The sequence below is a fragment of the Mus pahari genome, chromosome 5 (genome assembly GCF_900095145.1).
Source record: "Mus pahari chromosome 5, PAHARI_EIJ_v1.1, whole genome shotgun sequence".
NCBI lineage: Eukaryota > Metazoa > Chordata > Mammalia > Rodentia > Muridae > Mus > Mus pahari.
The window spans coordinates 49,954,680-49,981,234 of NC_034594.1; the positions used below are offsets into that span (position 1 = coordinate 49,954,680).

The 26,555-nt window shown below is 38.8% G+C and overlaps 1 protein-coding gene across 2 annotated transcripts in view; it reads right to left on the minus strand.

The window, feature by feature from the left end:
- The window catches only part of Abca12 (ATP binding cassette subfamily A member 12), a 172,620-nt gene that overhangs the window by 95,343 nt on the left and 50,722 nt on the right, over positions 1-26,555 (minus strand). For both annotated transcript variants that reach the window (XM_021198109.1, XM_021198110.2), the window contains exons 3-8: positions 24,951-25,104; positions 15,540-15,631; positions 13,573-13,670; positions 10,810-10,995; positions 8,306-8,484; positions 3,362-3,474 (exon numbers count right to left, since the gene is read on the minus strand). In XM_021198109.1, coding sequence (XP_021053768.1) covers positions 3,362-3,474; positions 8,306-8,484; positions 10,810-10,995; positions 13,573-13,670; positions 15,540-15,631; positions 24,951-25,104 — 822 coding nt within the window. The remainder of the gene's footprint in view (positions 1-3,361; positions 3,475-8,305; positions 8,485-10,809; positions 10,996-13,572; positions 13,671-15,539; positions 15,632-24,950; positions 25,105-26,555) is intronic.

A 26,555-nucleotide genomic window follows, 5' to 3' on the forward strand; every position in this document is an offset into this window, starting at 1 on the left:
CATACCAAGATCCAGATCAGAAACTTCTATCTCCCAGTCTCCAGATTAGGTTCACTGGTGAGCCTTCAAATTCTGGATTGTAGTTCATTTCAAATATAGTCAAGTTGACAACCAGGAATAGCCACTACACTATTTATCATCTGTTTATCTATCTAAACTTAAATGTGGATTCAATAGATAATAGTAAACCTGGTATTTGTCTTTCCAAGCCTGGCTTACTTCGCTTAACATAATCCCTTGCTTCATTTATTTTCCTGAAATTTTCATAATTTTATTGTTCTTAACCCCCTAAAGTTTCACTGTGGATATATGTGTTATATTCATTATCTATTCTTGTGTTGGTGGGCATCTAGCCCATCTGTATACCGTGGGGTGTGATGCATAATATGAGATTAAGCATGGATGTGCAAAGACACTTGTGCTATGCTGGCACTAAGCCGGAAAGCATTACTTTGCTTTAATAATCAACTTTTACTTTCTTACTTATTACTACACATGTATACAGTATATTTGTGAACGTTGGTATATGTGTGTGTGTGTGTGTGTGTGTGCCATAACACACTGGGAAGTGATCAGGTTATCAAAGCAAGTGACTCCCCCCCCCCCACGGCAATCTTGCCCACCCTGTTCTCTATATTAAAATACTTTTTCACTGGATTTTTGACTTTGCAAAGAAGTACATACTCATAAGTCACAAAAGTGACCTCTGCTCCTGAAACTCAGTCTTCATAAAAGGAAGCACTGAGCATTGGTAATCCAGGGACCCCAGGTCAGGCAGGGTACAGAACTTAGACACCTTGCTACAAAGATAGGCGACAATGGTATCTCCATGTCTTCCTGGCTGATATGGAGGCTTCCAAAGGTACACTACGTGTATTTCTAATTCAGTCTGGATTAGAAGCATGGGCTAAGGAGCAGAAAGTCTGGCTGTATCAGACTTTGTAGGATACTAGAACATGACTCTGAAACTCGTCATGTGGGAAGAAGTGCAGCATGGCATGTCACACTCCATCAGTAGCTGAATAGAAGTTGTGCAGTCTGATTGTGGCAGGCACTGATGCGTTCTGCTGAGAAACTGTATCCCAGTATGTCTGAAAGGATGCATGACTGGAGTCACCTATAAAGAGCTTAAGGAACCTGGCTTTGGGAACAGATAGGTCCAGGGTCCACTCTAAGATTGGCCTCTTGCTGGCAGAGTAACACACATGGCAAGCCAGCTGTGGAGTGGGTAATATCTCAGAATTGTTTTGATAATAAAATCACTTAGCATTGACACAGAAAGTACTATTATTCTCTTCCTTTTTGAGGTTGCTTCTGTAAGGGCTGCAGAAGACAAGCAGCTCTACTATGAGTCACCACATCGCTGTGCCTTACGGCAACACAACACTTAGGGAACAAGTACATACCCTTCAAATATAAGACTAGATACCACCAAGACTGTGGTCAGGCCAGGGTGGCAAGTGGTCACTGTGGTCAGAGACTCTCGTGTAGATAAGAGTTAGCATCACTGGCTTGAATCTGAGTTTCCTGAAGGGTTCCCAGGAATACCTGTGCAGACCTCTCAAAGGCCATGAGGTTTCTGTCCAAGCAGGGATTAATGACAAAAGAAAGAGAGGGGAATGGATTTGTGCTGCTTCCCTCAGACTGATGACCTCACTCATGCTTAGATTTAATGACAGAGAGGGATTAAGTACATCCAACTGTGCAGATAAAAATAACTTTTTCCGGCTGCATTTCCGTGTTACCTTGATCACCCAATTGCATGTTTTAACACTTAACATTTTCTAGATCATTAACATAGTCATAGATATAAATCTTGACCACTGTTAAATATGGAAATACAGAAAACTGAATTACATCATTCACCAGAAAAGTGTTTTGCTGTCACACTAGTAGGAAATATTGTTTACTTTTGGCTTATGAAGCACAGATATGCTTTTGTTTTCTGGGGAGAAAAACCTTGAGTTGATCACTCTGCTTTATATTATTTATATTATTATTATTATTATTAATTATATTATTTTATTATCATTAATTTAAGATGTAAGTCTGAAGATTAAAAAAGAGAATGATCATAGAAACATGAAGTCCTCAAGTCTTTAAAATGCAAATATTAAAAAAGAAAAACACTGCCTAGTTCTCTGGCCTAGACTTTTAAGAGAGTCAACCTCTCGTGGTGTTCATAAAAACATTAGTGTTAGAGACAATCAACCATGCACATGAGTCATTAATTCTGTAACTGTAGATAGGAAACGTCTCTTGGTCAGCAAAAGCTGGTATATAAGTATGTCGGACTCTGCACTGAGAATTCTTCCCAGGCGTCTAACACCTGCCTTTCTTAAGGTGACTGAGGAACAGTCGACTTTTTGTCTGAAGCTCGCAGTATGCTTACTTTAGAATCCAAAAGCAGAAGGCTACTTGTTTAAAAACCGGCAAATGCAGACAAGAAAGCATAATTCTGAATTCATTCAGAAGAGGTAAATGTTAGCCTGTGTTTGCTTCGGCAGCGGGGATTTGGGTCTCACCACTCTAAACCTTTGTGTGTGCCTGCGTGTGTCCACCCGACCGTCTCCATGTGGTTTCTAGGTAATGACATTCCAGATATTCAAAGGTGACATTTTCAACTCATGCAACATGCTTTCTTTTGTCTTCCTGGAGGTGATTGACTTTTACTGATAGGTAATTTATGCTATGATAACTATCATGCATTTTCAAGAGGTTGAATGAGCATATATTTTTACCATTGAAACATTATTTCTGATTTTTTTTTAATTTGAAGAAAGATATGAGGGTGCATGCCAGGTGTGGTGGCACACACCTTTAACCCCAGCACTTTGAAGGAGGAGGCAGGTGATCTCTGTGAATTCAAGACCAGCTTGGTCTATATAGTTAGTGATTTCCAGAGCTACATAGTGAGAACCTGTCTCAAAAAGCAAGCAAGCAAACAAACAAAAACAAAAACAAACAAACAAAAAAAGGACACAAATCTTATAATTCACTTTAGGCTTTTGTTCCAAAGTGTGATAATATAAATCCATTATATTATATGTGTTTACTATATGATATTCATTTTCTGTTCTACACATAAACATGATTTTGTACAGTAAGAGAGCTCGTGTTTACATATAAAGAAAACTTAGCAATTCATCTTTTGGGTCATAGCTTCCTTTCTTTACATTTCCCTGTGTGTGTGTGTGTGTGTGTGTGTGTGTGTGTGTGTGTGTGTGTGNTGTGTGTGTGTGTGTGTGTGTGTGTGTGTGTGTGTGTGTGTGTGTACGTGATTGCATCAGCTGTATTCAGCTTCATTTTTCTGATGGGATTTGTGATGCTGTGTTAATACAGCAAAATAGAAATGCTATACCTTGCGCTGGGGAGTCCAGAGTGTTCAGCAGATGTTTAACGGACTTCTGGAGGGTGCTGAATCCTTCATCGGTTTGAACACGTGGGTAAACCTTCTGCACTACCAGCAGCACCCTAATGAGTGGAGAAACAAATTAAAAGCCAGTTGTGTATCAAGGCTCACAGACAGAAACAAAAGGTTATTCAAGGAGAAAATGGCTACAGTATAGAAAATGATTCTTATAAAAGACAAGATGCTGCTTTTGTAATTTAATTACTTCATTGTCTATTCATGCACAAAATCCCCCAACACTGTTCTTGAACCAGAACAGAGAACTTAATGTTTCCAGAATTATAAAGATTTGTACTCAAGGTCCCTGAAATGAGGGAGCAAAGGTCCTATCAGGCGTTTTGTTTTTGTTTTTCCTGTTAAGAATTATAAACAAGTGGGTTCAGCAGCCCACGGTGAAATGAAACATTCTTTTTTTTTTTTTAACTAAAGGAAAAAAATAAATACTAGAAAACTATTTTTGTTAGAAATCAATCTTAGATCCGGTTTCAGGAGAAATTATATAAGCATGTTGTAGTGGCTATTCCTGACTAATACACGTGTCATATATATGAATATTTTGCTAAAGAAATGATAATTTTTAAAGCAGATCTCATGCTAATTAAAGACTGTATTCTGTCCCCCTGTATAAGTGGCCCACAGGCACTACTCCAAATGCAGCTCAGACTTAATTTCCAAACACCCCACACTGGCTTTCTGCAAGTTATATAATCAATAAAACAGGAAGTCCACACTGGGGACACACTGTTGTTTTGTTTTGTTTTGTTTTTTCCCCCAAAAAGCAATTCACTTTTGCTTGAGTTTCTTCCCCACCTCCAACAACTAATTATTCAAGAAATATCCTTTTGTCTCTTTATGGTCATTAGTGCATTTCTAAACGAGACTTGGCTACTGCATGAGGCTGTTGGAATCTCACAAATACAGTGATTTATATCAGCAATCAGAGCCCAGTCAGCATTTTGACATGAGTAACAGGTACCTTTACCCCTGAGTCCCCTTGTTGGTTCCCAGTGCTTTGAGTACAAAAGACCACTGCCAACCACTTGCCACTGCAGAACTAATACAGCCTAAGTCAGTCACTACTTTTTCCTTATCCAGTATCTCACTGGGAAGCTGAAATTTTTCTCCTGCACTAGATCCAGTATTTGAGTAGGGAGGACCTGCACATTCTACAGTATTTTTGGAATCATTAACACTTTAAAGATGTTAGTCTTAACACCCTAGGTATGAATGAAACATAAATTGTGAGTATCTCTTAGGTAATTTCTAGCATAATATATAAATCTATATGCATGTTTATACAATATATAAAAAACAAATATACATAAATTATGTGTGCATATATTTAAAAAATTTGGTTCTCCGATGCTTCCATGAAACTAATTTGATTTGTTTTGCCTTTTCACATGGATACCGTTTAAAAAGTTAAATAACTGGCCAGGCCTTTAATCCCAGCACTCAGGAGGCAGAGGCAAGCTGGGCTCTATAAGTTCAAGGCAAGTGTGGTCCAAAGAGTTAGTTCCAGGACAGCCAAAGCTACACAGAGGGAAAGTTTAGTAACTTACCAAGGTTACCTGGTTAGTAATAAGCAGAGCTGGTTTGGCTAATTTTAAAGTCTACTTTAGCATAAAAACTGCACCAATGTGGCGGGGAGGAGGAACATAGACCATTTATGCACAGAACCGCAGACACTGCTGCCTTATTACCCCAGGTGTGCTTGGAGTGTTCAGACACAGGATGGTGGCTGTATTTTGTTCTCTTCTGCTTTCTCTGTGTAACAGTCAACATTTGGGACGTTTTATATTTGCTCTAAGATCCTTGTCATTTGCATTGAGTCTTCAGTAGTATAATTCTAGACTACTGAGAATCGCCTGGTTCTCTGAGTTGTCTCTGAACTCTGGTAACCATGGACACCGGCTGAATGGGCTTCAGATTGTATTGATTTCAGCTAATTTGCAGCCAATCTAGCTAGTTAGCTTAACATCTCAATTTATTGTTTCAAACTGAAGGGCTGAGCACTTGTCAATCTAACGATGACAGCCAGCATCATTGTTACTAATATTATTAATAAACTGTCAGCAAGCTGAATTTATTTTTTTATTAGATATTTTCTTCATTTACGTTTTAAATGCTATCCTGAAAGTCCCCTATATCCTCCCCCTACCCTGCTCCCCAACCACCCATTCCCACTGAATTTATTTTTAGCAAACTCAAACACTAGTGATGCGGGCTCTCATCTTCTCTGAAGTACGTTGAGCCATGGATCAAAATATATTTCATAGATTTTTTTATTAATCATATAAAAGGGAAATTATTCAAAACAAGTCACTTTCTTCATAAAGATTTTTTTTTAAGGTTCATGACTCATATCCCAGTGTAACCTTTTCCTCATGAAATGTGAGAATCATGTAGAGTCTTTCATAGACCCTTTAGATATTGCTCATTTTTGCTAATTGCTATTGTAATCTTAACAGCATAATCTAATACTGAAGATTTTTAATATACAGATTACAATTGAAAAAGACAAGCAGAAGAAGAAAGTGAAACTTTCTGGTGGCTACTTGTCACTTTGTTTTGTGCAACAAAGAGTGACATTCAGCATTCAGTATTCAACATAAAAATTTGTAGAACATTTAAAATCTTTTATTGTACTGTACCTTCAAACTTGACATGTGTTTTATACTAACACAGTAGGCACATCAATGTGGATTCACTGTTAGCGTAAATCTCTGCACTATATTGTTTTTTTTTCATTTTCAAGTAAAAGTATATGTTTTTAAAAATCAGGAAGTGGATGAAACCCGAGCATATTGTTGCTAGAAGATATTGCTTCTTTATAGAACCATTCTGCATGTAGTATGATGTATAAGAAAGAGAGGGAGACCAATTGTGGGGACCCATGTATGAGTCTGTAATTGTACACATCCAAGGACATAGCAATGGGGACCAGAAGAAGATTTTAGCATGTCTCCCCCCATCATTCTACCATATTTCAGTGAAACTTACCGAACTTCCAAATTTCTTACTGAACTAAATTCAGCCAGGCTGACTCCTGGAATACACTTATCCTCCCCCAGAGATGAAATTATAGGTATACACAGCCATCTCAACATGTTTATGTGAGGGATTTGAACTCAGGTCTTTACTCTTGTACAGCAAGGTTTTTTTTTTCCCCCCACTGAGCCATCTCCCCAGATCTGAAAAGAATTATTTTTTTAAAGGGATAATTTAGTGTAGGGATGAATTCAATGTTTTCTAGCTAAAGACTGATCAGCTTCAAGATGCTATGCACTGGCCACATACAGCTGTTGAAACTTAACACATTGGCCTTCCCCTTTGAAGATTTTTTTTTTTTTTTTTGTGAAAGAGAGTATTATGTGCACATTAGTGAAGGTGTCCCTGGAGACCAGAGGAAGGTGTTGGATCTTCTGGAATTGGAGTCATAGTCGTTGTGAACTGCCTGGCAGGGTACTGGGACTTGAACTTAGGCCCTCTGCAAGAGAAGTATGTACTCTTAACCTCTGAGCCATCTCCCCAGCTCCAGGCTATTGCCATTCTCAATTGAGATGCTTTGCCCTGTGTTTAAATTCCATTAAAACTTCGAGAATTTTGAAGAAGTAAAGCCACACGTTCAAGATGTTCCAAACTCATTTAAAAGTTTTCTAGTAACTAAATTAAGTAAAAGTTTTAAAATTTTAAATTAAGGCTGTTGTCAGTTCCTCTGTCACCCTGGCGCATGCCAAGTATTCAGAACCCTCACTGATCGTGATATCATAATAAAAATAACAAATACATAAATCAACAGAAACTTACCAGATCATTAAGGAAACAATGTTGCTTAATTGGATCAAAGTCAAATGCCACTCTCTTGTAAAGGCAAGGAACAGAGTAGGAGGAAAAACTTATAAACCATGTATCTGCTTAAGAAAAAATTTAAATCCATGTAGCCATATATGCCAAACAATGTTATCTCCACCTGTGCTAGCTAGTCTTCCGTCATCTTAACAGACAGAATCTTATAAGAGGAGAGAACCTCAACTGAGAAAATGTTTCCATAGCATCCTGCTGTAAAGCTTTTTTTTTTTTTTTTTTTTTTTTTTTTTTTTTTTTTTTTTTGGTGATTGATGAGGGAGGGTCCTGTCCATTGTGGTTGGTGCCAGTCCTGGGCTGGTAGTTCTAGGTTCTATAAGGAAGCAGGATGAGCAAGCCATGAACAGCAAGTAAGTAGCACCCATCCATGGCCTCTCTATTAGTTCCTGCCTCCAGGAACCTGCCATTTGTGTTTCTGTCTTGACTTCCTCCAATAATGAACTATGATGTGGAAGTGTAAGCTGAATAAGCCCTTTTCTCTCCAACTTGCTTTTGGGTTATGATGTTTCATCCCAGCAATAGGAACCCCAACTAAGGCATCGTTTGTTGACTTAGAAAGACCATATAAGGGAAATCAATCCCATTGAGGTGACTAGACTGAGTGAAAGGGGCTATTTTATATTGAATGCTACAAACCCCACTGAGACATTTTATTCTTACTCAGCTTAGTGACATGTACACAGAGCTCAGATTGTCCCCAATGATCCTGTGTTACTGATCCAAGCTGGGTCAGCTCTGTGCCTCATTCTCAGAAACTCCAGGATACAAAATGATACAAAGTTCTGAGGTGAGCATTCCTCTTGCTTCTTCATGGATGCCTGCTGACCTCAATGAGCAAACACAGTGTGTCTTTCTTCTACATTCAGCGGACACACTCACCTTCATTGCTAAAAGTCTCCAGCAGGATGCACAAGGAGTGCTTTCCCAATGTTTAAATGACCTACCTGACAGTAATTCTCACAGAAACGAGTTTTTAAAGACTTCTTTGTGAGCAATTGTATTCCAGTTACCGTTCCATCTACTTACCTGTTTGCCTTTTGAAGAACACCAAATAGACTGCTCAATGAGGTGTCATTCTGAAACACGTCTGGTAAGCTTGACAGAAGTTGCCACACTTCTCTTTGCTGCTGCACTTGAGAGAAAAAGGACAGCACCTGGACAAGCCCCTGGAACACCCTCTTCTGATTGTCGGGGTCATTTGACATCTTCGAAAGCCAAACCACAGAGGAAAAAGATGATACATTAGCATTTGTAATCACATGGTTTACGGTCTTCTGAAAGGGTTTTTTTAAAAAAAAAAAAAAAAAAAAAACACTAGATTTTTCATATTCACGCTGTGTTCAAATCTTCACTCTGTTGGAAGCCATCTCTTTCTTGGAAAAACTGTGAACATCTCCCAAAATCATTTGATATTTTTTCCCCTTTAGAGTCCCAGATATTAGCATATTTTAAGTTTGATTAACAAAATCGTATTGTTACAAAATGGTCTAAGTGAGATATTAAGAAATTAAAGCTAACTTAATTAAGAAGAAAATGAACGCATTAATTTCTGAGTATTTTTATTTTAATATTTTACTGGTTCTTTGGGAATTTAATACAATGTGTTTTGCTAGTACTAACCCACTACCTCCAACACCCACTACCCCTTTCCTACCTACCCATCTTTGTGCCATCCTTTTTGTTTGTTTGTTTTCTTGCCCATCAAGTCCAACTTTTTCATACATTCCCCGATGAGCAGTTTCTCCCTGGAGTGTGGTCACCTTATCAGGAGCTACACTCCCAAAGAAAACTGACTCTCTTTTTCACCCAGCATCTCTCAGTTGTCAATACCTCCTTGACTAGCACTGAGACACCATGCCCACCTCTCCACTCCATGCTGGGATGTAGTCTAGCTTGACCTTGTACAGATCTTACGCATGCTTCCACAATCACCATGAATTCATATGTTCTCTTTTATATCCACAGGACCCTGAGTAGTGTTGGGTTTTTTTTCCTTATAAAATTTCCTGGGAGCTGTAGCTGTATTATTCCCATATATTTTATTAACTAGGATGTCTATTTTTGGTGGAGATTCATTAAAACTAATGTGTGTGGGAAAATGCCAGAAATATTTTATAGATATATTCATGTAGAAATATATTTACCAAAGTGCTTACTACCAGAGCTATACATAATAGAATAAAGTGTTTCTAGATTCTGTTGCAAAGCTATGGACATTAGTTATAATGAACCCCTAACCCGATCACCACACTATCAATAATTGTACTGTATCAATAAACCAAAAAATATATGGCTTTTGAATCACGTGATCCAGGTAGTACCTTCAGAAGTATTTCTTCATTATATTCTCAACAAAAGCAATTCTGTCCATATCCCCATTCATACCAGTCAGGATGAACGTTCCATCTGTCTTAATTTGATTGGTTTTGAACAGTATATTTTTGGCCACTCAGACTATTCTACATGATCGAAAAATTTAAGTGAGGAAGGTTTGTTTGTTTGTTTGTTGTTTTTGCTTTTCTAGTACTGGGGGTTTGAGAAAATCTTCTACTTCTGAGATACAACTCCAGTCCTCTTACAATTCAAGGATGGGAATTTTTGAACTATTACAATGGTGTCCTTAACCTGGTCCTTTTAAAATCACATTACTAAAAAATACATTTTAAAAAATTAAAAGTCACTTTCAGTTTAATTTAAGGAACCAAGAGGGAAATGTTAAAATAGGCATGATTTGTTTTATTCCTGTCTATAAAATTTGAGAAGAATTCTGAATTTTTTCAAACTTTTGCTACATGTAGATTTCATTAAACTTAGCCTATCAGTGTTTTGATTTTGCCATCATGACTTAAGACTAGTATACACAGATGCCATGGGTACTTTTATCAGAACAGAATTGGCTCTGATATATAAGATTTGAGGAGCAAGGATAAATGATTCCATCAAAAGCCACCAAATGAAGTTTGATGTTGTGAGAAAAATAAAAAGACATCACCCATTTTTCTAACTTCTGACAAGAATATGAGTCTTATAGTTGTACTATTAAACTTGCATTCTGTCCTATGTAACCATACTCCCACTTCTCAGGGAACACATTCATTATTCAACAGAGAGCCAAGTCGTATTTCATCTGAGGTGTGTATGTACATTACCCATATGAAATATTTCAAATTCAACATCAAATCATTTCAGTACTGCATATCTTAATGATAAATATCCGGTACTTAACATCAAATCCTGGGTGTAAATGTTTATGTGTGAAGAAATTATGCTGAAGGTCTACAAACATTCCAATCAAAATTTCCTAGTCTAAGTGGGTTGCTGAGTTGCTTTGTGACTCGTAGTGAGTCAGTTTGGGGACCCAAAGAATTATGCATAAGACTGATTATATACAAATATGTGTGTGTGTGTGTGTGTGTGTGTGTGTGTGTGCATGCATAGATAGATAGATAGATAGATAGATAGATAGATAGATAGATAGATAGATAGATAGATAGATAGATAGATAGATGATAGATAGAATCTCCACTTACCTGAGAGACTTGATATTTTAGTTCCTGGAGTGAAGACTCTAAAAGTGTCATGTTTGAAAGGCAAAATTTGTTAAAAACATTTTTTCCTAGGGTGACCCAGGAGAAGGCATACTCTGCAGTGTACCCAGGGTAGCTCTCACACAGCTCTCTTCGTATGTCTTCTGGAGTTGAATTTTGCTTCAGCAGCTAAAAGTATGTGAGAGAATTGGGAAGTGATATTAGAAAACATAAACAGGAAGAGATTTTCATCTTTAAGGTCACTGGCCTATCTCCACAACAGCGATGTTTAAAGTTCTGCCTTTCGAAACAATAACACACAATTTTGCCTGTGTGAAGCTTTGCAGAGGAAGAGTATGCATAAAGGTATACATTCTTGCCCTGGCTTTATTTGAATGGTTCACATTTCAGTTGTACAACTGAATCTACTTCTTATGTTTGACCAGAGAACATAAACGCACCCAATGTTTTCTGGCAAAATCTTTGGAAGAAAAAAAATATTAATTTTTCCTGTGTTTTGTGTGGCATAAGCTCAAGTGTGTTAACTCTGTGTTGTTTCTTGTAAAATTGGTCATAGTCCTTGGAAGACCTCAAAAAAAAAAAAAAAACACAAATGCTTCGAGATCTGCTCTTAGGACCAAAAGTGGACAGATGGCTTACATTTCCGTTCAATCTCATGTGCAGAAAGATAAAAAAGGAAAAATATGAAAATATTATTTAAATAAATAAGTCAAGGTAATTACAGCAAGCAATAATGGGAAATAATTTTCCTAATGGAATCATTGTAACTGGTCAATGTTTTCCATAGTACAGAAGAACCACAGAAACACTCCTCCAGCCATGATATTGACCACCATATTAGTTTATGCCTTTGCAATGTTAATTACATTTAATTGTAATACTCAAGGGTTTCCTTCCAATAGCTAATTCATATGATCCTATGAGGTAATGGCTAAGTCCATTCTCCCCTTAAGTTTACATCATAAAATTTATACTCTGTTCTCCAGCAACTTAACTTCTAAGCATAATGGAAGAAGACAGGATCCACTTATCTGGGTGGCATTTGAAGTGCTAGGTTTTCTGGTCATTCATCCACAGCCCTGATTTAACATTACACATAAACTCACCCTGAAGTGATTTCTCTACTCATTCCTGCAAGGGTTGCAGAAAGCAGCAAAGAGAAAGAAAGGAATTAGAGAGATTGCTGACACAGGCATCAATATGTCATCCTAATTCTTACATCCTTGCCTTGTTTCAACTACTCAAAAAATATGTGTCCATATATACAAAATTCACTTGGGGCTTCCATCTCTGGAATATGTGGCTCTGTGCTGTCTCACAAAATTCTAAACTCTCATCCCATATTGGAACATAGAACTTGGAAGTTCCAATAGAGTGGAGCAGCAAGTTTGAAAACAGTGTTTCTATTCTATGTGTTACAGAGATTGTCTAATCCAATACAAACTCCTGAGAAGCAAGAAGAAAGCATCATGGAATGGTACAGATTTTCCTTGTGATCCAGTGAGGGGACAACTTAGGCTGGAACTAATTGGGAATGCTTAGGAACTCCAAGTCACCAAGGGAGCCTTTGTAATCATGAATGTGACAGAATATCAAATTTCAATGTCTAGAATGTACATGTCTAGATTATATAAAATATAGTAAGAAAGTCTTCTATCACAACCAACACAGGGAAGGTCTGCACAATTACTGATTATGGTGTCTTTCCATAGAATCATTTTTGTGCAATTTCTGCTTATTTATATGATTTGGTTTGATAGGAAATGACTCAGTTAAATGAGATGCCTCTGTTGCATACAATGATAACGTAAGAGTCAGAAATAATCTCACAGTGAGCAGTAGTGGCTAGGGCTACTGGAATGGGGATACATGTCAGGAGCATGTCTTATGATTCAAATGGGAGAAATGCCTGCTACATAGATAAAGTGTGTGAGAAAGAAACAGGGAGAGAAGATGAGATGGGGAGAGAAAAGCAAGATGATGCAGGTAAGCCATATTTAATTCACGATAGCATCAATATATGTGCCAAGGTGGCTGGAAGATAACAAGAAATAGAGAATGTAGTTAACTGCAGAGTGACTGTTGTTCTTTAAAGCTATTCAAATCCATCTTCTACACACACTCAGAGAGAGCCAGAGCCAGAGCCAGAGACAGAGACAGAGGCAGAGACAGAGACAGAGGCAGAGACAGAGACAGAGAACCAGAGACAGAGAGAAAAGAGAACTTATGGAGTGCCAGCTCATACCTCTTATAAAAGTGTGTTTATTATCTTTAAATCTGAGCAATCATAAAATAGGTTATCTCTGGGAAACAGAAAACTCCATAGGTAAACTCTCTACCATATGCTAAGGAAAAAAAAATATTTCTACTTAGAGGGGATTTCTGTAGCTCTAATTTGCCCAAAGGTATTAGCGTGGATGAAGCATCAGATGCAGAGTTTTACAGCTTAGTTTTTTTATTTCCTTGCTTCATAAAATTGAAAGATCACATAAAATACTACATTATTTCTTAGTAAGTTAAAACTGTAAGTTCAATTAAGGGACTTACCAGGGCAGTAAATAAATGCCCAAGGCCTTAAGGAATTTGCAATGTATTAAAATTAAACTATGATTGAAAAGTGTCCAAGAAAAGAACCTGCCTGAGACAGTACTTAAATTGGAGATATACTGTAGACCTCTTCCTGCTTGGGAGATCCCTCCATAAATGTAAAATATGTTTGTCCATTGCAGAAATAAATGAACTTACCTTTTCCAAACCAAGGATGCGTGTAAGCAATTGGCTACCATTGAAATTTTCTGTTCCTGTTCCTTCCAAATCATAGCTTGGTCTAGGAGGTAATGTGGCTGTGATAGAAGGAAGAATATATTATAAATTTAAATGCACACATACACATATGCTTGCAAGTGGGCACAGTCACATAAGATTGCATAGCTATGCTCTGTAACCTCATGTGCACCACAGCAAGAATATGCTCACATATGACTCTCCCATGAACATTTCATGGTAGCAAAATGGCAGATTTTCTAAGTTTTTCTTTCCACATAAAATTGTCATGGTTTTAGTCCGCTCTTCTATTCCCCCACACACACAAACATTTTGATAGCATTTGCGTTCATTCCAGTTTCTGTCATTAAACTTCCTCACCAGTGTTATGGCCCAATAAACAGAATCATTTCTGTGTGGGCTTAGAGGATTGAGGTGCCCTGACCAGCTTCATAGATCCATCATCTCCAACATCTGTTCCAAGGATCAACCAGTGCACATCTGGTGATAATGGTCTTTCTTTTTAATGATCCAACTGGGATGCTGAAATCTGCTTAGTATCATAAATCCCTCCTCCCCAAAGTGGTTCCTGAATGATATTTTAGATCAAATCGATGGGATGAAGCAATTAGTTTAGACTATAATATATTCCAACTAAGAAGTTCCCAAAGTGGCTAATACTACTTACAATGTGGTATAGTTTTCTGAGTATAGAGCATTAATTAAGTAGTGTAGATTTGTTTCTACACTATGCATATCTAGAAAGCAAGTTTGTTGATTTTTATAAATATAGGGCATAAGTATTTGTTATCTTCACAACAGAAAGTATCAGCATTTAAAGATACCAGTAATATATTTCAGAAGAACTTTTATTTTGGTGCCTATAGGGTTGCATAATTTACCATGTGATTTCTCTAGACCCAGGTAATCTATTTATTAAATAACTAACCCAGGAGGAGCAGCATGATCTGAAGATATTGAGCAGAACAGAGCTCACTAGACTGTGAGACTGATATTACTTCTGCTGTGCCTTAACCTACTCAAGCAGATCACCACAGATCAGTCATAGCAACATTAACTCCTGAGACAATTGCCCAGTGTATTGACTATCATAGACGTAAATATTCTATTAATATGATCCTTCTTTCCTCCAAAGGAGCAACCAAATTCCAACAAGCCAGGAACTTTGTTCTGTTCCCTAGTATGTGCCCAGTTCCTAAGGTACCAAATAGGAGATAGCATACTCCCAATTCATATTTGTCAATGGAATGTAAAACAGTCTGATCGGTTGAGGGTTTGGAGTTCTAATTAGTGTCTCTTCAAGGCATCAGCATCACTCCTGTAAAAAGTTAGACATTTGTGGTTTTACAAAGCAACTGATGAATTTCAAGGCACACACAAATTTAAAGGGTTCTGGCTTTACGTGAAGCATGGTCAAACTGAAGACTTTGAAACCTGACATGAAGGGGTAGAATGAAGCCTACAGCTCAAAGATGACTGGGCATCATCTGTCAAATGCCTGTTGCTCTTATAGTGCTCAAGCTCAATGGGCTCCATGATCTTCTCCTGTTAAAAGGAAAGTTTGAACAAATCTGTGAAGTGCTTGACGATCATTTTTGTTGCTGGAAATTCCATCCACCACAGTTCTATTTATTTTGCAGGTGAAGTCCTGACTCAATTCTGATGACCTGATGTAAGTCTCAATATCTAGGCGTTTCTTCCTATAGAGTGTTTCAGTCAGAACTTAATTTCTACTTGTTCTGAAGAAAGAATTCTGCACAACCATACTGCCACACTCGGGCAGCCATGGGGAATCCTGGGGTCCTTTAGGGGCAATCTAAGCACTCCATTTTTATTTGAAAATCTGAAATTGAAACCTTTTAAAGAGTATCCTTTTGCTGACTGTTCCAAAAGTCTATTCAGAGCCTTACAAGAGAGAGCTGGCTTACCCAATGATGTGTGACTTCTTTCTGGAACTTGGGTGCTCCGGAGTGATAAATTGCTGTCCCTCTTCGGGTTAGATGGCTTTTTCAGAATTTCACTAGAGAAGAAAAAGCAAGAACTCTCTGACTTTGTCCACATTAATTTCAGTTAACTAAAGCAGTGTATTATGCAGAAGGTTCAGGGCTCCAAGGACTTGCAAATTTCTCACCTATTTTCTAGAATATTAAATGATGCAGTCACTTAACCAATGTACCAATGAGCAGATAAGGTTTCCTGACTGGTAAACTTTTATTCTTTGATGATGGACTAGATGAGACTTTAAATTATTTGTTAGTATTTTTATTCTTGTAAAAAGAACTTACTTGAATAAAGCATTGCAGGTGAACACTGAAAAATACTTATGACATTCTTTTTCTTATTCAAAAGATGACAGATCCCAAGTACAGAAGTCAAGTACAGAAGTCATGTTTTGAAGACAGAAACAAGGCCTGCTTGTTTGTCACATATGTAAAAAAAAAGTCTACTGCATTTAATTATGGGTGGCATTTTGATTCAAAGGAGACTAGTACTTACAGACAGGTTTAAGGAAAGAGAAAGGAATAAACATTTGGTAAGTATCTAGTATGTGCCAGGAACACAGTGGGACTGATGCCCATATAGGTGGTACTAGGTATAAATGGATAACATTAAGCAACATTTCTATGTGATATGGTTGTTCCCACACACACACTTTGGTTTTTCGAGACAGGGTTTCTCTGTGTAGCCCTGGCTGTCCTGGAACTCACTCTGTAGACCAGGCTGGACTCAAACTCAGAAATCTACCTGCCCCTGTCTCCCAAGTGCTGGGAATAAAGGCATGCGCCACCATTGCCCAGCAAGCAACATTTCTAATTCCACCAAATATGTCAGTGCGGTGACAAATTCATTGTGAGGCCAGCTATTCCCACGCCACATAGCCATACTAGCTTTTAGAAGAAAATATTATTGAATTTTCTCAAATTTAGTTACTACCATTTTAAGAATGCACTCCCTATATTTATGACTAGTACTGAAATGCAAACATACATACATACACACACACACACACACACACACACACACACACACACACGAGAGAGAGAGAGAGAGAGAGAGAGAGAGAGAGAGAGAGAGAGAGAGAGACACCAAATAAACATATTTTCTTCATTTCTTCATTAGTGAGGATTGAAATTAGAACTTCATGTGCACCAGGCCAGAACTTGACCAGTGAGACATAATGCCAATCCCCAAAGTGGAAACAATGATATTTTCTTGAAAATTAGATATAACGAAAAACAAGCACTTAAAACAGATTTGTCTCTTCCACAGAGTACCTCAATGAAATCATTTTTCAGAATTCTGGGAAGTTGGTGAATTGTATGTGGTTGTTTATGAAGTGCATAATTAAGATACATAAAGATGGCAAGAAATTCTACTTATAATTGCTTTTCAGCCAGAGTCCTGCTTTATAAAGCAGATCTTAGCAATTTCTAATTGGGAAGCTGTGTTCGGTGGCGGGTTTTGTTTTGGTGTCTTCTTTTTATAAAAATGGTAAGAAGAGGTAACATTTGTTTCCAGTCCCCAGTGTTTTTCCAATATTCTCCTTAAAATGTACTGGTTGCTCCAAAAGTTCTGCATTCTTAATGCACACTTGAATTATTCATGGCCATGACTATATTCCCCTAAATCTTTTTACATTCCTTATTCTGACTATTTGGATGGAAAAGCCATTCAGATGAAAATAAGAACTGACCTGAACCTTCCCCCCTCTCTCTCTCTCAAAAAAAAAAAAAGAAGAAGAAGCGATAGAAAGTTGGAGAAAGTTGGGTTGGCTTTACTTTTTTTCCTTGACTTTTTTTTTTCCAGTCCAGCTTGCAACTCTATAAGGCACTGAATATCAACACATTTTTAAAATAAAGAAAAAAATAAAACTAACAAAAACACCCTACCTTCATAAAACTTTTAAGAACCAAGGACAGGAAAAACAATCTGAGGAGACTGAAGAAGATCAAAATAGAAAAGAAGAGCCAAGGGCTAATGCACGGAATAACAAATAGGAGGAAAGAGGAAGACAGAGGTGAGCTCTGGGGAACTGTGGTCTTGGGGAAGCAAGGCTACTTCTGCCACACAGAGCCAGGCTACCCAGCTTGTCTTGTCACTTAACAGCCCTGACCTGACTCCTGCCAAGACGATAGCTCCTTCCATTCCTCACCATCAGTGAAGTTCTGGTTCCAGACAAGGAGCTGTGGAGGTTCCAGTTCTGGGAGAATTCTCCCTAGACCAGAAAGTACCATGCCCGCCATGCCCACTTCCTTCTGTGAGGCTGGGCTGTGGCAGCACAGAGTTAGAATATTATATGTACCTTACTGTTTGTCCTCTTTTTTTGGGAAAAAAAAATCTCCCAATTTTATTTCATATAGATACATAAGTTGAAATACAACTTCTGTCAAAGATCATTTTATTACCCTTCTCAGAAAACACAAAAGGAGGTAAAAAATGAAGCCAGCTTTCCTGAGTGGCACCCTCTGAGCTTTCTAATGGGCATGATTAGAGAGCATCAGGAGAGGAACTGATTTGTCCTGTTACTTCACATAATTGATTCCTGCATTTTTTAAAATGGTGTAACTGCTGCATTTTAGGCTGTGACACCTTGGATACCAGGGAGCAAGCATCATGTCACATTCACCTCTTCATTTTAGGATCTAATGCAGCCCACCTAGGACTGGACCATTCGATCCAATGGCTGATTTAATAAAGAGACTGTCGTGCTGGGATGTGGATAATGCGCATTGATTGGAGTTGGGGAAACTAGAACTCTCAGTACTGTTACTTCCTAAAAGATCTCGGATATTGTCTCCCTCGTCTGTGTGTCAGGGACACGGAACTAACTTGAAACAGGTGAACTATGCATCTGTGTGGGACTCCTCACCAGGGGCATGTTCAAGTCTGCCGCCAAGCTTGCAGAAGGTAACACCCAGCGGTGGCACTGCAGACCTACACACGTAATGGCACCCCTCCCTAGCCCTGTTTGTCATTAGCTTACCAACATGTATTAAGTTCTGTTTTGTATCATCACAATGAGCAAATCAAATAGGAAAATCAAGAGTTTCAATCCGATCATGAGAGGAGGGGCTAAGCAAAAACAGATACGGGGGGTGATAAAAAAAATATGATGGGGCCACTAAATTGGAGCTATTATTGGTCATATTTATAGAGCATAGCCATTAGATTCACAGCCTTAATCTGAGCCCTTGTTACCTGATTTTTTCCTTCATTGTCCCACTATCCTACTCCCTAAACCATACCTAAGAATGCCTCACTTGCTTCTCTCAGAGGGTATTTAACAACACAGTGTCTACAGACATAGTCATGTGTCGCTATCTCAGACAGGATACACTTGGTACTTAGTAGACAAAGGCTAGTGATGATGCTACACCCTCCAACACACTGCACACAATGAATTATCTGTCCCAAGCATCCCCTGTACCAAAGCTAAAAAAGGCTGCAGGAGTCTGACAACGGGGTGTGATCTCACGTGGATAACGCATGCCCATTCACACTCTCCGGCCACCAACTTAGGAGACTTAAAGTTCCTATTCAGGAGCTCTGAATAGCTGTAATGAACTCATTTGACATCGATCTCATATGGGATAGCTGTGGGAGTAGACGAACGCATTACGCAAAATGTAGATGGCCTCTGAATTTGACACATAGGGCCATGTGATTCGAGAAAAATTATCCTTGGAAGTGAGCCAAGAATGTCTGACACACATCAGCAAGTGGTCCATAGCGTTATTTAAGGGACCTTCGTGGGTCTAAGATGTGTGTGCACATACCATAGAGTTGGTTGAGGACCTTTCTTCTAACATGCCAGAGATGAGGGCTTTGCCTCAGTGGCATTTATGAAGATCTCTTTGGAGCAGAATTCAATAAAGAAAGATGTTTTGTATTAAAATTTCCACTCAGTTATGATGAAAACTTAACCCAGAATAGACATGACTTCTCAGACATGTCTACCAACAGTTACATTTGGGAAATGTCACATTTATCTATATCTGCCATCATAATAGGATTTCTGCACTTGTACTGAGTGTCAGTGTTTCCTGTGAGAGAGAACGACTACCTGGATAGGTAATGTCTGTGTGCCACGGTGAAGTCTGTCTATAAAAAGCATTCTTACTGGGAAAGAGACATATGGCCCGTCCTAGAAAGAAGCGTCTAACATTCTTTTTTTATCTCTAAGGGTTAGTTAAAATTTTGTAAGTTATTTTTCGCTTCTCCTAGGAATCATAATCATATGTAGTGACATCTGGAAGGAAAATGTGCTGTAAGGCTGCATCTGATTCCAGTTCCGCATGTCACTCATCATTGACTTAAAAACAGATAGTCTCTGGACACTATGGTGGCCGTGGAGTCATCCATGCTTACTTGATGCAGTTGGTCTTCCTGGGCATTCCTGAGCCGAAGCCATTCGCAGAAAAATGTTAATTGCTTTAATTATCTCTCTGATTTTACTCTGACCTTCATTCTTCCAGGGTCAACCACCACTTCAGATATAATATCTGCCTGTTCCTTTCTAAACCATTCTCATCTAGGTCACCCAGATATGATCAAGATTTATACATTCCTTAATATGTTGACCTAGCCTGGGGTTCTAATATTCATCGGAAGGCCTTTGGGTTTATATTATCTAACTAGAACAAGTATATGTCTAAAAGTTTTTCAAGGTCCTGTGTTGAGTGGACGAGGAAACATGTTAGAGAAGACAAGTGTGAGGAATGTGGGGAGTAGAGAGGAAGAGGCGGCACCAGTGGCTTTTCAATGACAATGTGCAGTTATGTGCTACACAGACAGAGAATAGATGCAGCAACACGGAGGAAATTCATGAAAATCACAGATGTCCCTCAACAGAGGAATGGATACAGAAAATGGGGTATATTTACACAATGGAGTACTACTCAGCCATTAAAAATGATGAATTCATGAAATTCTTAGGTAAATGGATAGACCTTGAAAATATCATCCTGAATGAGGTAACCCAATCACAAAAGAAAACACATGGTATGAACTCACTAATAAGTGGATATTAGCCCAAGAGCTCCAAAAAACCTAGGAAACAATTTACAGACCACATGAAGCTCAATAAGAAGGATGACCAAAGCATGGGTGCTTTAGTCCTTCTTAGAAGGGGAACAAAATACTCACAGGAGCAAATATAGAGATAAAGTGTAGAGCAGAGACTAAAGGAAAGGCCACCCAGAGACTGTCCCACCTGGGAATTCATCCCAGTCCCACCTAACCCAGACACTATTGTGGATGCCAAGAAGTGCTTGCTGACAGGAGCCTGATATGGCTGTCTCCTCAGAGGCCCTGTCAGAGCCTTACAAATATAGAGGCAGATGTTAGCAGCCAACCATTGGACTGAGTGTGGGGTTCCTCATAGAGGAGTTAGAGAAAGGACTGAAGGAGTTGAAGGGGTTTGCAACCCCATAGGAACAACAACAATATCAACTAACCAGGTCCCCCAGAACTCCCAGGGACTAAGCCGTCAACAAAGGAGTGCACATGGCTCCAGCTGCATATGTAGCAGAGGGTGGCCTTGCCATGCATCAATGGACGGAGAGGTCCTTGGTCCTATGAAGGCTAGATAGATGCCCCAGTGTATGGGAATCAAGGGAAGGTGGGAGTGGGTGGTGGGGGTAGAGGAGCACCCTCATAGAAGCAGGGGGAGGGAGGATGTGATAGGGTGTTTCCAGGAGAGAGGGAAACCGGGAAAGGGGATAACATTTGAAATGTAAATAAAGAAAATATCCATTTTTTTTTAAAAAGGCCATTTTCCTGTGTCTCCATGCTGAGTAATCCATGCCTTCATCTATTTTTTTTTTCACTAAGTTCTAGGACTCTTTCTCTGTGGTTTATCATAAACACATCTACTATTCTATCTAACACAGCCACAACTTCTATTCTTAGTGAAGGGGCCCTTGTTAGCACAATTTCACATGTGCCTGCATGTGCATGTGTGCGCGTGCGCACACGTGTGTGTGTGTGTGTGTGTGTGTGTGTGTGTGTGTGTGTGTGTGTGTGTGATGAAAGCTTGAGCCAAGTGCTTTGGCACATGCTAGGCAAGAATTGAGATGCAGCCTCAGCACTGAAAGGCAGCCCCTGGAAGAACTCTCTTGCCATCTTCCTACCCAAATTTACTTCTACCCTAATGATACATCTAACAGCAAGATCCACAATGTTTTAAGCGAGCTGTGTGACGAGTCACCATTAATGTGTAATGTTCTGGGCACAGTGAGAGCCAAGAACAAATATTCATCACATTTACCATATTATGTGATCGTTTAACTGTTATTTTGTCTCTCTGCTTCTTCCTCCAAGGTTCTAAATTCTTGTTGAGCATGAAATGTGCATAATTCATCTCCGCATCTGCAGCAGCTTGCATAGTCTGTAGTACATTTTGTGGAGTCAATCTGGCTGGAAAACGGGCTTATGTGACAGCTAATGCATCATTCCAGTTTGTTCTTAGAGAAATGAATTTTAACCTCTATTTTAGCACCAATTTCACTTAATATGACTATAGTTTAAAATTAAAACAACATAGGAACTATATATACATCCTATTTCATCTCTACAGTCAAACTGTCCCAACCTCTTTCCTCCTTATCTTGTTTCCAATGTTTTACGATTCATTTCAAAACTCAGTTATATTTGTTATATTTTCTCTCTCTCTCTCTCTCTCTCTCACACACACACACACACACACACACACACACACACAAATTCAGGGGTCTTCAAACAGGATCAAGGACATGAATTCACAAGCCACGGTCATGGAAAAGTACGATCAGGAACAGGAGAGGATTCTGTAGAGCAGATGCACCCCTCCCCAGAGTACCCGGCAATGCTGAATCACTTCTCCAAATAATGACCCTGTGAGCTCTGAGGGGGCGATCTCTGCCCTTCACTGACTGTGTGAGCAATGGCCTGGGCCAGAGGTTCCCACTGTGTGATGTATTCTTAGGCATGCTTAGGGAAGAAGTACAGGGGTAATCTCTGTGATGTCAAACTATCCATCGCTCTAGGGAACAAGAAAGCTGTATATATAACCATCCCTTTGCCAGACCGACGCTGAGTTCAGCATCTTTGTTGTTGTTGTCATTGCTACATTTTCTTTCTTCCTTTCATTGTGAAGCTAATGCCTGGAGGAGTATGAACTTAATAACAGAAGTCTAGTGTCCAAATCAAAATTACATCACACCACCAGGCCAGCGGCCAGGCAGCAATGACTGCAGCGTGGTCATATCTTTCAAAAGAACATCTATTAAAGTCAGCATCTCGGACCTCTTTTGATGCCGCCAAAGATGTTTCTCTCCTCAATCTGAAAGCAGAGAGGAAGACTGTTTGGTGTTTTAATGAGGTCTGCTGGTGGATCTTCTTTCACCAAAGGGAAGCAATTTAGAAGGTTACCAAGTAACCAGGTGCCAGTTTCATTGCAAGACTGTATAAAGCATAAACGTTAATAGTATGCTGGGAAATATCATTAATACAATTTTATTATTGTACATAATTTCCTAAATTAAGCTCCAGTTAGTTCAGAAAATACTGAATGTACAGCAATATGCAATGAAGTAGATAAATAACCTGGAGGTTAGAAAAATCATTTTAAATAGTGGCAACATGAGCGATTGCATTTGACTCTCTACCCTAGGACAGAAGAGCATCCCCTTTTGGGGAAAAATATATTACTTCCATGAGGCGCCTGTGGCAGGTAGAAAATGCCATAAAGAAGAAAGTCTTAATAGGTAGGTAGGTAGGTAGGTAGGTAGGTAGGTAGATAGATAGATAGATAGATAGATAGATAGATAGACAAGTAGATGAATAGATATAGATAGATAGATATCTTCATTCTTTAGCTGTTTCTCACATCATAAAACAAAAGATGAATTAGCCCCATTTAAAGATAGATAGACAGACAAGTAGATGAATAGACAGTAAGTAAATATCCCAAGTGACTTCTCTAATGCTCAGGTTGCAAAACACCCATCTCAAGCAATCATCTCTCACATGGCTTCCTTTTTATCAATGAAGATAGTATTCTTCCTTAAGTATGGAGAAGGTATTGCTTAAGTACTTTCTTAAGCCTTTTCAAGGAACAGAGGATTTTGTCTTCTCTGTCTCTGAGTCATTGGGAATGGTGTCTGGCCTGTGGACGTATCAGCATGATTTGTTGAATAAATTAATAAACAAGTGAGATTATTAGAGTTGTTTCAAGCACTGAACCTGAAGAACTCACTAAAGCAACAAAACCCATGAGAATTACCAACCCAAACGCAACAACGGTACCTTCTGCGTTGTTTCTCATGATAATTCTTGACATGTTTACAGTTTATGCTAAAAAGGTTGCAGTGTATCTTTCTGAAATTGTCAGTCATTTTATAGGATGATGGCCAAAATGATGCTGATACAATTCAAGGAGAAGCTATGCTACATGCTAAAGAATTTAACATTCAAGTTTGAGAGCCATCTATATCTAATCCTTTATTCAATGACCCTTTTTTAAAAATCTGTAACTGTTATCTTACAGTTGATTTAAATTACAATAGTGTTTGCAGTTCTATTGACTGGGAGGCTCCTGGGCATCTCTTTAAGATTAGATTTCCAGGGAGGTTGTAAATGATAAGGCTCTCTATTATCTATCTTCATTCTTTAGCTGTTTCTCACATCATAAAACAAAAGATGAATTAGCCCCATTTAAAGGTTATTGTTTAATCACTATACTTTGGGGATAGAGGTTCTCTGTGTAGCCCTGGATGTTGTAGAACTAGAACTAGCTTTGTGGTTCAGACTGGCCTTGAACTTAGAGATCTACCTGCCTCTGCTTCCTGACTACTGGGACTAAAGGCGTGCACCACCACTCCCTCCTGGCTGATCGCTGTACTTTCAATGTTATTACTTTGCATTTTGAGACCTTCAGCTTTCTTGTTTGCACTTCCTGGTTTTTATTATAACTTGAAGGACCACATATAGTAATATAAATGTATCATTATTCCTGGAGATGAGTCCCTGCTGTTTACTTTATATCTGTGACCGAGGTAGGGAGCTACAGAGAATTCCTGAGGGAAGCAAAATAGAACCTCAGCCATTCATCGTAAGACAGAAAATCTGAGGACCTTATCGACTCAGAATAAATAGAATGAGCTCAATCTTTCCTAATCCTGGGACTCGGTGTACACTCACTCTGCTCTTTCACAGTCCCAGCCATTCACACAGGAAATCAACGTCCACATAGTTCTCAGATGGATAGACGGGTTGTTTCCCAAGGAAAGACAGTTGATCTCTCAGGAAAACTCAGTTATCTAAAAAGTCCCGCCCCCATCTCCCCCCCCCCCCCGTACCTGTCTTTAAATAGCGTTCCATCAATCCCCTTCCTGCGGAGCAGATCTCGTGGCCCATAGGGCGTGTCTTTACATTTAGAGTCTGTGTCACAGAGTAGGGTTTGTAGGAATGGGAAGAATCCAGCACTGGGAAGGTTTCGAGGTGCGAGGTAACCTGAAATTAAAAAATAAAGATGACGTCACTGTGACAGCCGTACCTGGGGAGGGAGAGAAGAATAGTAACTTCTGCATTTAGTAATATTGCATTTTGGGTAAGAGTGTCTAGGACCTTAAAATTAGTCCCACCTGGGTAGGTAACACCGGCCTCGAGACCTTTCTAGACTTCCTAAAACGAATCAAAGGACTTAAAAATGCTGCTTGCCCCATGAGTTCATTCTAAAGAAACATTGTAAAAAAAAAAATTGTCTTATTTTTGACTATGTGTGTGTGTGATGGAGGGTGCATGTATGAATGCAGGTGCCTGCAGCCAAAGAGGGCATCAGGAGCTGGACTTCCGGCAGTTGTGATCCACCCAGTGTGGGTGCTGGGAACACAATACAGGCCCGGAAAAGAACAGCAAGTGTTTTTAACCACTGAGTTGCTCTAGTCCCTCTTCAGTAATGCTGAAAGGTAGTTTTAAGAACACTTGTTAAGGGGGGTTTAAAGATAAATCTATATATCCATGTGATAAGAGATTATGTAACCATTAAGTCTGTCAATTCACATAGGGAAAGTTTATTAAGTTTTCCAAAGGGAACAGATTTTAAAAAATAAAAAACATATACTTAAAGTAGTATAAACAGAATATTCCAAATCCGTTAAAATACATAATCACATTTGTATTAAAAACCTGAAAGATCAGACCAAAAAAAAAGCTTATGACCTTTTAAATTTGGGTAATACATTTCATATGAATTTCCTTTCTTCTTTCTGGCTGTATATTAGCTTTCCCCACAATATATAAGTCTGATTTTGTAATCTAATGAATGCACCCAACTTTGCAAAGGCTAAGAAATATTTTAGACTCCTCACACTTCAGCATTTTAATTATTTATAAAAAAAATGTTCTTTTGCTCCTTGTTTTAAAAACTCAATAGTAAAATTATCAGCAGAGTTAACAGACAACTTACAGATGGGAGAAAAGCTTTTGTTAACTATACCCCAGGTAGGGGCTTAATATATAGGAGACATAAAGTATTGCAAGAATTAAACACCAAAGCCATAAAATTGCCAATCAACAAATGACTAATGAAATGAAAAGATGACTCTTTAATAAGTCCACAAATGACTGGCAAACATTCAAATAAATATACGTATTCAATATTATATATTTAATATACCATACCCTTTAATGATCAAGGAATGCAGATTGAAACTCCTTTGTGACCATCTGTTACCCAAGTCAGAATGGCTGCTGTCAAGAAAACAAATGCTAACAAGTGCTATAGAGTAAGTGGAAAAGAAAAGCCCATCCACTGCTGGTGGACTACTGTGAACACGATGGCCATCAGTATAGCGTCACCCAGCTATAGCGCTCTCGGGCATGTACTCAAAGGACTGTGCATCATCCTACCACAGAGACACTTGTGCATGTGTGTGTGTGTGTGTGTGTGTGTGTGTGTGTGT